The sequence below is a fragment of the Oryx dammah genome, unplaced genomic scaffold, assembly GCF_014754425.2.
Source record: "Oryx dammah isolate SB20612 unplaced genomic scaffold, SCBI_Odam_1.1 HiC_scaffold_25, whole genome shotgun sequence".
Lineage (NCBI taxonomy): Eukaryota > Metazoa > Chordata > Mammalia > Artiodactyla > Bovidae > Oryx > Oryx dammah.
The window spans coordinates 3,878,694-3,891,111 of NW_024070209.1; the positions used below are offsets into that span (position 1 = coordinate 3,878,694).

At 41.6% G+C, this 12,418-nt stretch overlaps 2 protein-coding genes across 2 annotated transcripts in view; one reads left to right on the forward strand and one right to left on the reverse strand.

The window, feature by feature from the left end:
* The window catches only part of MGAT4A (alpha-1,3-mannosyl-glycoprotein 4-beta-N-acetylglucosaminyltransferase A), a 126,097-nt gene that overhangs the window by 32,591 nt on the left and 81,088 nt on the right, over positions 1 to 12,418 (reverse strand). The window contains exons 5-7 of the mRNA XM_040267639.1: positions 3,828 to 3,874; positions 1,348 to 1,461; positions 74 to 149 (exon numbers count right to left, since the gene is read on the reverse strand). Of these exons, the coding sequence (XP_040123573.1) occupies positions 74 to 149; positions 1,348 to 1,461; positions 3,828 to 3,874 (237 nt within the window). The remainder of the gene's footprint in view (positions 1 to 73; positions 150 to 1,347; positions 1,462 to 3,827; positions 3,875 to 12,418) is intronic.
* On the forward strand, positions 9,468 to 11,061 carry LOC120851766 (F-box/LRR-repeat protein 14-like). The gene is given in 3 exon segments (XM_040224772.1): positions 9,468 to 9,559; positions 9,561 to 10,339; positions 11,006 to 11,061. Coding segments are annotated over 3 exon segments (927 nt in total).

The window sequence follows — 12,418 nt, forward strand, 5'->3', positions numbered from 1 at the left end:
TAATGAAAATATACCCTCGATATTACTTTTTCTTTAAAAAAGTGTGGAAAAAAAAACTAAAGGAAAAACTTACCTGGATGTAGTATGTGCCTTTTTCCTGAGCATACATCATTAGAAAACAATAATCTAGGTTTTGCTTTGTTCTCCATCTGAAATAAAAATATTCAAAAGTCAGTCAGGAATCGGACTCAAAGTTATCAAAATAAGGTTAGATGTATATTTTATAATATGTAACAATGCTATAATATATGCACTATATATAATATCACAGATATTATATATATGATAATATGATATTATACAAAATGTACAGTCATATGCTGGTTTCCCTGGTGGCTCAGTGGTAAAGAATGTGCCACACACACACGCCAATGCTGAATATAGAGAAGTGGTTTTTTTAAAAGCCAGGTAAAACACACACACACACACGTAACAGAACTAAAGCTCTGAACCACTAAGTAAACTTCTCTAGAAAATACCTTATAAGCTGTTCTGAAATTAATGAGTCTATTCACTTTTTTTTTAAACAAACTCAATCCTAAATGTTTTAAGTAACATATTCATTGAGAGACAATTATAGAGACATATCTTTGTGACAAATTAACAACTCAAGAAATATAATAAATCTCTTCCCAAATCACCATTTTTGTCCTTTATTCTGGTTACAGACAATCCAAAAATGGTGCTAATATCTCTTAGATTACTTTGTCTTTAACAACAACACAAGGAAAGCTTCTAACTCCTTCAATGTTAGAGATTTAGAGATAAATAAATTAATGGACTATTTTATTGCAGTATGATCCTGCAGAAGACTATTATTGTTTTTATCACTTTTATTGAATCAGTTCTCATTTATGTTCCATATAGACATGAGATTTCTATCTGGACTAACTTTTGAGTTATATTGAATATACTCTTAAGAAAAGTTATAACAGCACAGAGCAGCACGGTTATAAAATTCATTAGGTTGACCAAATTCAACCTCTCACCACAGAATTTCCAACTAAATAATCAAAAAGGCATTAGCTCTCACTAATTAGTTCAAGCCTAAAATGAGGGCTTCCCTGGTGGCTCAGACGGTCAAGAATCTGCCTGCAATGTGGGAGGCCTGGGTTTGATCCCTGGATTTGGAAAATCCCCTGGAGAAGGGAATGGCTACCCACTCCATTCTTGCCTACAGAATTCCAAGGACAGAGGAGCCAGGTTATAGTCCATGGGGCTGCAAAGAGTCTGGACATAACTGAGTGACTTGCACTTTCAAAATGAGTAAAGTTTTGATAAACAAGGATGACAGTTATTACATATTATACTCACAAAGGTGGGAGATTTTAAACACCACAGGCTCACCTTACTCTTTCTTTAGAATCTCCAAATGTCTCCTTTAAGTTTGTCAGGTCAGGATAATAGCTTTCAGGAGGTGATATTATTTCCACCAAGCCAGAACTGATTTCTTTAGAAAATCTGTCATGAGAAAGGTGGGCTGAGTTATAGAAGTTCTGTGGGATTTTATATCTTACTGATCAACTTAGGTATTTAACAGAAAAATATACCAGTAAAGTATACTGCTACAGTTACAATGTGTTAGGTAAAGCAGCTCATCACTGATTCACTGAAATTCTAGGCCAACTGCAGGGACTGAAGTCCTAAAAAAAATCAGAATTCTTAAAAAGAAATCAAGGTGGCGCAGAAAATAAGAAAGAAAAACAACCTAATGAATGTGTATGTATACCAATATACATATATATTAGCAAAACCAGTTTTTTTCATTTTCAGGAAGGCTTAGTTGTGGGATACAGAGTGTATGTCATTTTAAAATAGTATTTCTCACCTGGGGGTGATCTTGTCCTGTGAGGGTACATCAAACTATGTCTCGATGTCTGCAGGTTGTGCAAGGATAGGAAAATTTGTTCTAAAGGTTTTAAAATTCATCTTCACTGATTCAAATATAATTTGCTTTGCATCTGCCTTCGTCCTTACTTCAGGTTTGCAAATCTCCACAAAATACAACTACCTGCCTTTACACAAAGGTTCCTGGTGCTTCACCTCCCTTTTTCCTGGGCTTGGTTTTCTTGCACACTGAGGAAGAAAGGAACCAGTAGAATCCTTGCATAAGCCCCTCAGACCTGCCCATGTGGTCTGTGGGAAGGGGGACCAGTGATTGTCTGGTACCTATATTTAAGGATTCTACACCAATTTGTGCTTGTATAAAGGCTGCCAAGAAATTGAGCAATTGAGGGAAAATCTAACAAATGCACAATTTAATCCTGAACTATGCATATATTTGTAAAAATCGCTGGTTTTAGCATACTGACAGACAAAGATAGAGCCACATTATCCTAGAGTTGGCAACCTCTTTGGCTTCTCTTTTGTCTTGCCTAATTTACATTAAAAAATATGTCTTTTGGGGGCAACAACAGATACATTTCAATCAAGAAACCCACAGCAAGACTAATTTTATGATATCACTATGAAATCTACAAAGGCAGTATTATAAAAACTAATGGTATTGGCGATGATGAGTCGGACAGCATCACCGACTCAATGGACAGGACTTTGAGTAAACTCAGGGAGATAGTGGAGGATAGGGAAGCCTGGTGTGCTGCAGTCCATGGAGTTGCGAAGAGTCAGACGTGACTTAGCGACTGAACAAGAACAACAATGGTATCTGCAACTTACTAAGCTGTCCACCTACTACCTGCGATGTGCTCCACTCACAATAAACTCTTAATAAACCTTTGCATAGTTTTAGATATTATTTAGCATTGAGGTTTGAAACTGCTCCCTGACTAGCTGCCCTGACAGCAGAAAATTTTTCTCTTGGTAAACACAGCGTGAAAGATTTAAGTGATCTCATTTAGTATCTTTGTTATTCAGTCGCTAAGTCATGTCCAACTCTTTGTGACTCCATGGACTGTAGCACACCAGGCTCCTCTGTCCTCCCTTATCTCCCAAAGTTTGCTCAAGTTCATGTGCATTAAGTCTGTGATGCTATCTAACCATTTCATCCTCTGCCACCTCCTTCTCCTTTTGCCTTTCATCTTTTCCAGCACTAGGGTCTTTTCCAATAAGCTGGCTCTTTGCATTAGGTGGCCAAAGTATTGGAGCTTCAGCAACAGTCCTTCCAATGAATATTTGGGGTTGATTTCTTTTAGGATTGACTGGTTTGATTTTCTTGCAGTCCAAGGAACTCTCAAGAGTCTTCTCCAACACCACAGTTTCAAGGCATGAATTCTTTAGCACTCAGCCTTCTTTATGGTCCAACTCTCACATCCATACATGACTACTGAGAAAACCACAGCTTTGACTAGATGGACCTTTGTCGGCAAAGTGATGTCTCAGCTTTCTAATATGCTGCCTAGGTTTGTCATAGCTTTTCTTCCAAGGAGCAAGTGTCTTTTAATTTCATAGCTGCAGTCACCATCTGCAGTGATTCTGGAGCCCAAGAAAATAAAATATGTCACTACTTCCACTTTTTCCCCTTCTATTTGCCATAAAGTGGTAGGACCAAGTGCCATGATCTTAGTTTTTTTTTAAATGTTGCCTCTCTCTCTACTCACTGTCTTCGAGGTTAAAGACTGTTATTTGATAGTGTTATATATGACATTCAAGTCTTTTCTACAATGAAATACACCAATGTGTCCCATCAAGTAACCTGATATACATACATATACTTTATGATAATTTATATATAAAAGACCAGTGGTAGGTGATCTAATGAACACTGAACTCCACAGAAAAATGAACTATAAAAGAAGGTATTCTCTTTTCACAAAAAGCAAGAGATCATAGTAACTAAAATATTTTCAATTCCATAATTAACAACTTACTCTTTCTCCAGGTTGGCTACAACACCATTTACATAATCAGTATCTGTCTGGGAGAGGGAAAAAAAAATTACAACAACATTCATGTTTCTATGTTTTTATATCTTTATTTCATATTTGATTTAACTTTTAAATCTGAACTTAAAGTTAAATAAAAGATTAAAATGTTCATTGGAAACATGAAATTTTCAGACCTCTACTTTATGGCCCTGCCATATATCACTGAGTACTTACCAACACAATAAGCAGATTCTCAAGTTTATATTGCTTTCAATTGTCTCTGTCTCCATTCAATTCAGCAGAAAAAAGTGAGCACAGAAACTATTCTACTTCTGCAACATCCAAACTATAAGCAGTGAATAAATACCAGACACAGCATGCAACAGGGAAAGAATTTCCACTTCAAATCATAAAATCTAGGTTCAAGATCTGTGTCCTGAGCTACTGGTCTGTGTAATCTAAAATCACTATGCTGAGCCTCAGTTTCCCATCCTATTTGAGGTGAGAAGTGGGAGGGGAATTCAGGATTGGGAGCTCGTATACACCCGTGGCGGATTCATGTCAATGTATGGCAAAACCAATACAGTATTGTAAAGTAAAATAAAGTAAAAATAAAATTTAAAAAAAAAGGAAAAAAAGAAAAAACTGTGGGAGGCGATAATATCTCAGAGACTATGACATTAAATGATAAAGCTATGTAATAAAAAGCTGTGTTATTCTTTATTACTGTTATTATTTTATTTTTAGGCCAATAATGAGAATCCAAGTCAAGAGCATGTTAACAAATCAGAAAAAAAAAGTTTAACAAACCTGTCAACTTCTAAAGTATATACAAGTGGACAGCCAATACTCCCCAACAATTTTAACTACAGTGACAGCTTAAAATGCTCAATTGTTAAAAGGAATAAATGATATATATAGTATGTTACAAAGACTGCCAAAACACTTCATACTTGAGGAAAACGAAACACACCAAAAAAAAATAATAAAGCTTTAAGCCTGGATATTACAAAACCACTGAATTTTTTTTAAAAATTGTTTTAGCAGAATTTTGAAAAAGTATTTCAACTGTAATTTCTGTTCATTGAAAGTAACTCCTATTTTACTGTTAAAGACATAAGAGTGAGGCAACTTATTAAGAACGTAGCCTTCAAATTCTTAACAAAGAATTATGGGACTACAACTAACACACAACTCAAAACTTCCATCCTTCCCCTGCACAAACCCATCTCAAACACATCTCACCACTCATCAGGCTATGATTTTGGAGAACACAATCAATTCTGGTTCGTATAACCTTTAGTGAGTTTACTAATACCTGAAATTCAATTTGATAAGCATTTATTAAGAGCCAGTGATTTGCCTATCCAAGGAAATGGGAATACAAGACAAAGAAGAGCAGCTCCCTATCCCAGGAGGCTGTCCAAGAATAGGCTTATGTGAACATAGAGCTATCATGTAATGTATAATAAAACATAAAATGCAAGTGATCCATATCAGTACACATAACCCTTACGTTGCACATTAACTGACATTAAGTAGCAAAATATTCATTTTAAGGACTATATAGCCTTTGAGATTTTGGAGGCTTCATTGCTTTAAAGAACCTTTTTCCTGAAATCTTTTTTATAAAGGTCTGTGGAGTTTTTTTAAGATTTTTTTTTATGTGGACCATTTTAAATTCTTTATTGAATTTGTTACATACAGCTTCTGTTTTGTTATTTTAAGTTGAGAGGCTTTGTGGGATCTAGCTCCTAGACCAGGGATAGAACCCACACCTCCTACACTGGAAGGTAAAGTCTTAATCACTGTACTGCCAGGGAAGTCCTACATGAAGACTTTTAAAAAGGTAATACTGTTACCCAATTATCAGAATGTATCTCTGAATCTGTGACTGAAATATGTTTATTCCAAGGGTATGTAGGCGATACGATATAATTGAGATCGGTGGGGAAAAGAGTACACATACATTGAAAAGAAGAAAAAGCATCTCCCCCCCCTGGAATATCAAGTGTTTTTTTATGGTTAAGCAAAATTATCTTTTAATTAAAACCAAAAGATGTACAAATACATACTGAAACATGGATGAACCCTGAAGACACTAGGCTAAGTGAGAAAAGCCAGTCACAAAGGGCCACATACAGTTCATAACTGTACTTTTAAAAACTGTCCAGAATTTTTTAAAAAAATCTACAGAGACATAGTGGTCTACTAATTAGTGTCTAAGCCTAGAGGGAAAGCAGTATTGATGAGTAATGGCTAAGGGGTGCCAAATTTCTTTTTTAGATGATAAAAAAACCTTCTAAAATTGATTGAGATGATGGCTATAGAACTCTGACTTTAAATAGGTGAATTGTATGCTATGTGAATTCCAAATAAAAATAAAAAACATAAAACCAAGAAAAAAGTTAAATGTAGAAAAAGAAGGACTTCAGACTGTGCATACCAAACTGTGAGTCAGCTTCTCTTAGGGATATATAAGGAAAAGTTTAAGAAGTATAGAAGCAGGTTCAAATACGTCACTAATACTGACAATTCACCACTGCAAAGTCACAAATACGTAACAATGCAGCAACATATATACTTGGCTTAAGAATCAATTTCACCAGTAGTGTATAAATTAGATGAAATGAAAGTAACAAATTCCAATCTTTATCTTAAATCAATAATTTATAAAGTTCAATTTAAAAAGAAATAATTCTTTGCCAAATGACATGGCAATCAGGAAATTGCAACAGAGTCAAAATATTTCACAGAAACTTTTGATTAAACTCAATTAATATATAAATATCATATCACTTTTCAATATGCTATAGGTGTTATGTTCTGTAATACTGCAAAGAACAAATACATGAAACAGAAGTCTGTAAAAAGATACTTCTACAAATAAACTACAGAAACTTATTTCGAATGGTCTAATGAATAAAACAGAATGTTAGAGGCAACCTCCTATGAAAAATAAATATTGCAAATGTCAGAGAATTTTAACAGATACCAGCTGTAAAACAGTTACTTGGATTAAAAAAAGAAATTTTAAGCAGTAGATCAAAAAGAACATAAAATTAAAAAGACTGAATTTTAAATAACTTGAAGGTAAAAACTGTCTTTAAAAAACTGATTTTATGTTTAAAGAACATTTTTTAAATGTCTTTTATATATGGACAGAGGGGCCTGGCAGGCTACGGTCCATCAGGTTGCAAAGAGCTGGACACGACTAAAACAATTTAGTACACACACACACACACATAAGATAGTAAACTTACTATCTTCTTTCTACTCATTTCATTCCACAAACATTTACTTCATGTCTACACCATAAGCAGGGATATTTATATCCACAGCATATCCATATCGACAAGCTCTGAGTGCATCCATGCTCAGTTGCTAAGTTGTGTCTGACTCTGCAATACCACAGACTGTAGCCTGCCAAGCTCCTCTGTTCATGGGATTCCCCAGGCAAGAATACTAGAGTAGGTAGCCATTCCTTTCTCCAGGGGATCTTCCTGACCCAGAGATCAAACCCAAGTCTCCTTCATTATAGGCAGATTCTGATCCACAAGGGAAACCCTTAGACAGGGTATGTGTAAGATAATCCACTGGAATACATCACAGTGTAAATTTTTCTATTTTGGATATATTTTAGAGGGCATCAGTTCAGTTCAGTTGCTCAGTCATGTCCGACTCTTTGCAACCCCATGAATCACAGCACACCAGGCCTCCCTGTCCATCACCAACTCCTGGAGTTCACCCAAACCCACGTCCATCGAGTCGGTGATGCCATCCAGCCATCTCACCCTGTCATCCCCTTCTCCTCCTGCCCCCAATCCCTCCCAGCATCAGAGTCTTTTCCAATGAGTCAACTCTTCGCATGAGGTAGCCAAAGTACTGGAGTTTCAGCTTTAGCATCATTCCTTCCAAAGAACACCCAGGACTGATCTCCTTTAGAATAGACTGGTTGGATCTCCTTGCAGTCCAAGGGACTCTCCAGAGTCACCACAGTTCAAAAGCATCAATTCTTCAGCACTCAACTTTCTTCACAGTCCAACTCTCACATCCAGACATGGCTACTGGAAAAACCATAGCCCTGACTAGACGGACCTTTGTTGGCAAAATAATGTCTCTGCTTTTCAATATGCTGTCTAGGTTGGTCATGACTTTACTTCCAAGGAGCAAGCGTCTTTTAATTTCATGGCTGCAATCACCATCTGCAGTGATTTTGGAGCCCCCAAAAATAAAGTCTGACACTGTTTCCACTGTTTCCCCATCTATTTCCCATGAAGTGATGGGACCGGATGCCATGATCTTCGTTTTCTGAATGTTGAGCTTTAAGCCAACTTTTTCACTCTCTTCTTTCACTTTCATCAAGAGGCTTTTTAGTTCCTCTTCACTTTCTGCCATAAGGGTGGTGTCATCTGCATATCTGAGGTTATTGATATTTCTCCTGGCAATCTTGATTCCAGCTTGTGCTTCTTCCAGCCCAGCATTTCTCATGATGTACTCTGCATAGAAGTTAAATAAGCAGGGTGACAATATACAGCCTTGATGTACTCTTTTTCCTATTTGGAACCAGTCTGTTGTTCCATGCCCAGTTCTAACTGTTGCTTCCTGACCTGCATACAGATTTCTCAAGAGGCAGGTCAGGTGGTCTCCTATTCCCATCTCTTTCAGAATTTTCCACAGTTTATTGTGATCCACACAGTCAAAGGCTTTGGCATAGTCAATAAAGCAGAAATAGATGTTTTTCTGGAACTCTCTTGCTTTTTCCATGATAGACGGTATACTACTACTACTACTAAGTTGCTTCAGTCATGTCCGACTCTGTGCGACCCCATAGATGGCACAGGCTCCCCCATCCCTGGGATTCTTCAGGCAAGAACACTGGAGTGGGTTGCCATTTCCTTCTCCAATGCATGAAAGTGAAAAGTCAAAGTGAAGTCGCTCAGTCCTGTGTGACTCTGCGACGGCAGCCCACCAGGCTCCCCCGTCCCTGGGATTCTCCAGGCAAGAACACTGGAGTGGGTTGCCATTTCCTTCTCCACATAGAGGGTATAATATACTATTATTAGTATACACGTGTACAGCCTGGGAGTATGGGATCAATGAGATGCTGAGCAGGAAGGCTGGGCTCACAATGCTATACTGAGTGAGTCCTAGTGAGACAGGAAGGTTGAACTAGCCACACAGGCCACCAGGTGGTAATGAAAATAGGCCACAGAAATAAGGATGCTATCATTCACCTTTTACAGTTACCTTCTAAATAACCTCTGCTGGCTTTCTGCTGAGGTCCTTTAATGGACTGGAACCTGGTGGTCCGGAGTCGATCGATAAGAAAGTAAAGAGGTTGCAGCCGGGCCCAGCGGCACGGGAGGATGTGGCCCGGGACGTGGGGGTGGCGGTGGGGTGGCGCGGGCCCGGCGCAGCGGGGCTGAGCCCAGCGAGGGCCGGGCTGCGGGGCGCCCGCCAAGGATGTGAGCGCCAAGCGCGCCGGGCGGGGAGGGCGGGCAGGAAGGACGCGTGGACGGGAGGAGGAGCGGCGCCAAGCCGGAAGGCGGGAGGCGCGTCCGTTGGGCCCGTGGCACGGCCCGGCTGGCCGGCCAGCTGCCTCGTTGCTCGGGCGGGAGCGGGCCCGCGCCGGGGAGGAAGATGGAGACGCACATCGCGTGCCTGTCTCCGGAGCTGCTGGTCATGATCTTCGGCTACCTGGACGTGAGCGACAAGGGGCGCACAGCTCAGCCCGGAGGCTCCTGGCATTCGCCAGGTGCAGATTCTGAGCTTGCGCCGCAGCCTCAGCTACGTGATCCAGGGTATGGCCAACATTGAGAGCCTCAACCTCAGCGGCTGCTACAACCTCACCGACAACGGGCTGGGCCACGCGTTTGTGCAGATCGGCTCGCTGCGTGCACTCAACCTGAACCTCTGCAAGCAGATCACCGACAGCAGCCTGGGCCACATCACCCAGTACCTCAAGGGCCTGGAGGTGCTGGAGCTGGGCGGCTGCAGCAACATCACCAACACTGGCCTCCTGCTCATCGCCTGGGGCCTGCAGCGCCTCAAGAGCCTCAATCTCCGCAGCTGCCGCCACCTCTCGGACGTGGGCATCAGGCACCTGGCCAGCATGACGCGCAGCGCGGCCGAGGGCTGCCTGGGCCTGGAGCAGCTCATGCTGCCGGACTGCCAGAAGCTCACGGACCTGTCCCTGAAGCACATCTCCCGGGGAATGACGGGCCTAAGGCTCCTCAACCTCAGCTTCTGCAGGGGCATCTCTGACGCTGGCCTCCTGCACCTGTCGCACACGGGCAGCCTGCGCAGCCTCAACCTGCGCTCATGGGACAACATCAACGACACGGGCTTCATGTGTCCGGCCATGGGCAGCCTGTGCCTCTCGGGGCTGGACGTATTCTTCTGTGACAAGGTGGGGGACCAGAGCCTGGCTTACATCACGCAGGGGCTGGATGGCCTCAAGTCCCTGTTCGGGTGCCACTTGTTGAGGTCCCTTAATGGACCGGAACCTGGTGGTCCGGAATCTACCGATAAGAAAGTAAAGGGGAGAGAAAGAGGCTGATGTTCCTTGGTTTACGCAGAAAGCCAATAAAGCCCCTGCACAGGGCCTGCTCTGTTCACGAAGGCCTCAGGCGCCCTCTCAATAGGGTGAAGGCACAGAGCGCCTTCTCAAGAGGGTCTTAGAAGCCAGGGCAGGAATGTGAGCCCAGAGGACCTCTGCGCTCCAAGGAAATAGCCTGAGAGAGAGAGACAAAGAGAGACAGAGAGAGACAAAGAAAGCAAGACATGGGGACCAAAGCTCTGATGGAGCAAAGGTGTTTTATTCAACATTGTGTGGGTATTTATACTGTCTTACAAGGTAGCCATTTTCAGCAGAGATCAAATCAAAACTTACAAGTTATCAAGGAAACATGAGGTCATCCATATGAGAGAGAGAGGGTTATAAATAATCACTTTTACCATATGGTTCATAAAAAGGAAAAGGGTACTTATCACCGTATAGAAAAACTAATGAAGGAAATGCCTGGATTTCTCAGCCCCGGGAGAGGCTTGCCTCTCCTCTTAATTCCTGAATATTCAGGAATTAATAAGGAACAGAGAATTCCTGATAGATCCAAAACAGCACACAAGAAGCCTCCTGTTAAATGCTTCCTAACAGCTCTCCATCATTCCGTTGACAGCTTTGCTGAAGTCCTCTATCCTTGTTCCTAGTGGCTACATTTTCTTCCAGTTATAGGTCACTTTTTTTGGCTCCTTGGTATGCAGGATAACAATAATAAATTCTTCTTTGATACTGGACATCACAAATGGACAGGGCTTCCCCGGTGGCTAAGTAGTAAAAAAAAAAAATCTGCCTGCCAATGCAGAAGATATGGGTTCAACCCTTGGGTTGGGAAGATCAGCTGAAGAAGGCGCTGGCAACCCACTCCAGTATTCTTGCCTGGGAAATCTGGGAAATCAAACCAGTCAATCTTAAGGGAAATCAACCCTGAATAGTCATCGGAAGGATTGATACTGAAGGTTCAATGCTTTGGCCACCTGATATGAAGAGCTGCTGACTCATTAGAAAAGACCCTAATTCTGGGAGAGACTGAAGGCAAAAGGAGAAGAGGGCAACAGAGGATGAGATGCTGGATAGTATCACTGACTCAACGGACAGGAGTTTGAGCAAACTCCGGGAGACAGTGAAGGACAGGGAAGCCTGGCGTGCTGCAGTCCATGGGGTCATAAAGAGTCGGACACGACTTAGTGACTGAACAACAAGAATAAACAACTAAAAATCTGGGCAAAATATATGATCCAGTTGTTCTCAGAGAATGGACAGCAGGCTGTGCAGGATGGCATTCTCTGAGAGAGAACTGAGCATCACGACTGTCCCGACTTTTGCCTGGAGACATTTCCAGATCATGCTGCAGGAAGGGAAATCTGAAGACAGCAGCTAGAGAGTGCAGAACAGACTTGCCAAAAGGAGACTGACTGCTGCACAGAAAATGACGGGGCCCTTGCATGTGTGTTGGGGGGGGACCCAGTGAGAATTCCAGAAAGATAGCGTGTACATGTGACAAAAGGATTAAAATGACAGGCATGTGCCACAATGGGGCTGGCAGCTCATAATAAATTGCAGACCTACCAATGAAGGTAACAAGTACCACAGTTAGCTTGTAGTTTCTGAAATAGTCAAGCTGTCAACCTAAAGGAAATCAGCCCTGAATATTCATTGGAAGGACTATTGCTGAAGCTGAAGCTCCAATACTTTGGCCACCTGATGCAAAGAGCTGACTCACTGGAAAAGATCCTGATGCCGGGAAAGACTGAAGGAGAAGGGGGCGGCAGAGAATGAGATGGTTAGGTAGCATTACTGACTCAACGGACATGCTGCTGCTGCTGCTAAGTCGCTTCAGTCGTGTCCAACTCTGTGCGACCCCATAGACGGCAGCCCACAGGGCTCCCCCATCCCTGGGATTCTCCAGGCAAGAATACTGGAGTGGGTTGCCATTTCCTTCTCCAATGCATGAAAGTGAAAAGTGAAAGTGAAATCACTCAGTCGTGTCTGACTCTTAGCGACCCCATGGACTGCAGCCCACCAGGCTCCT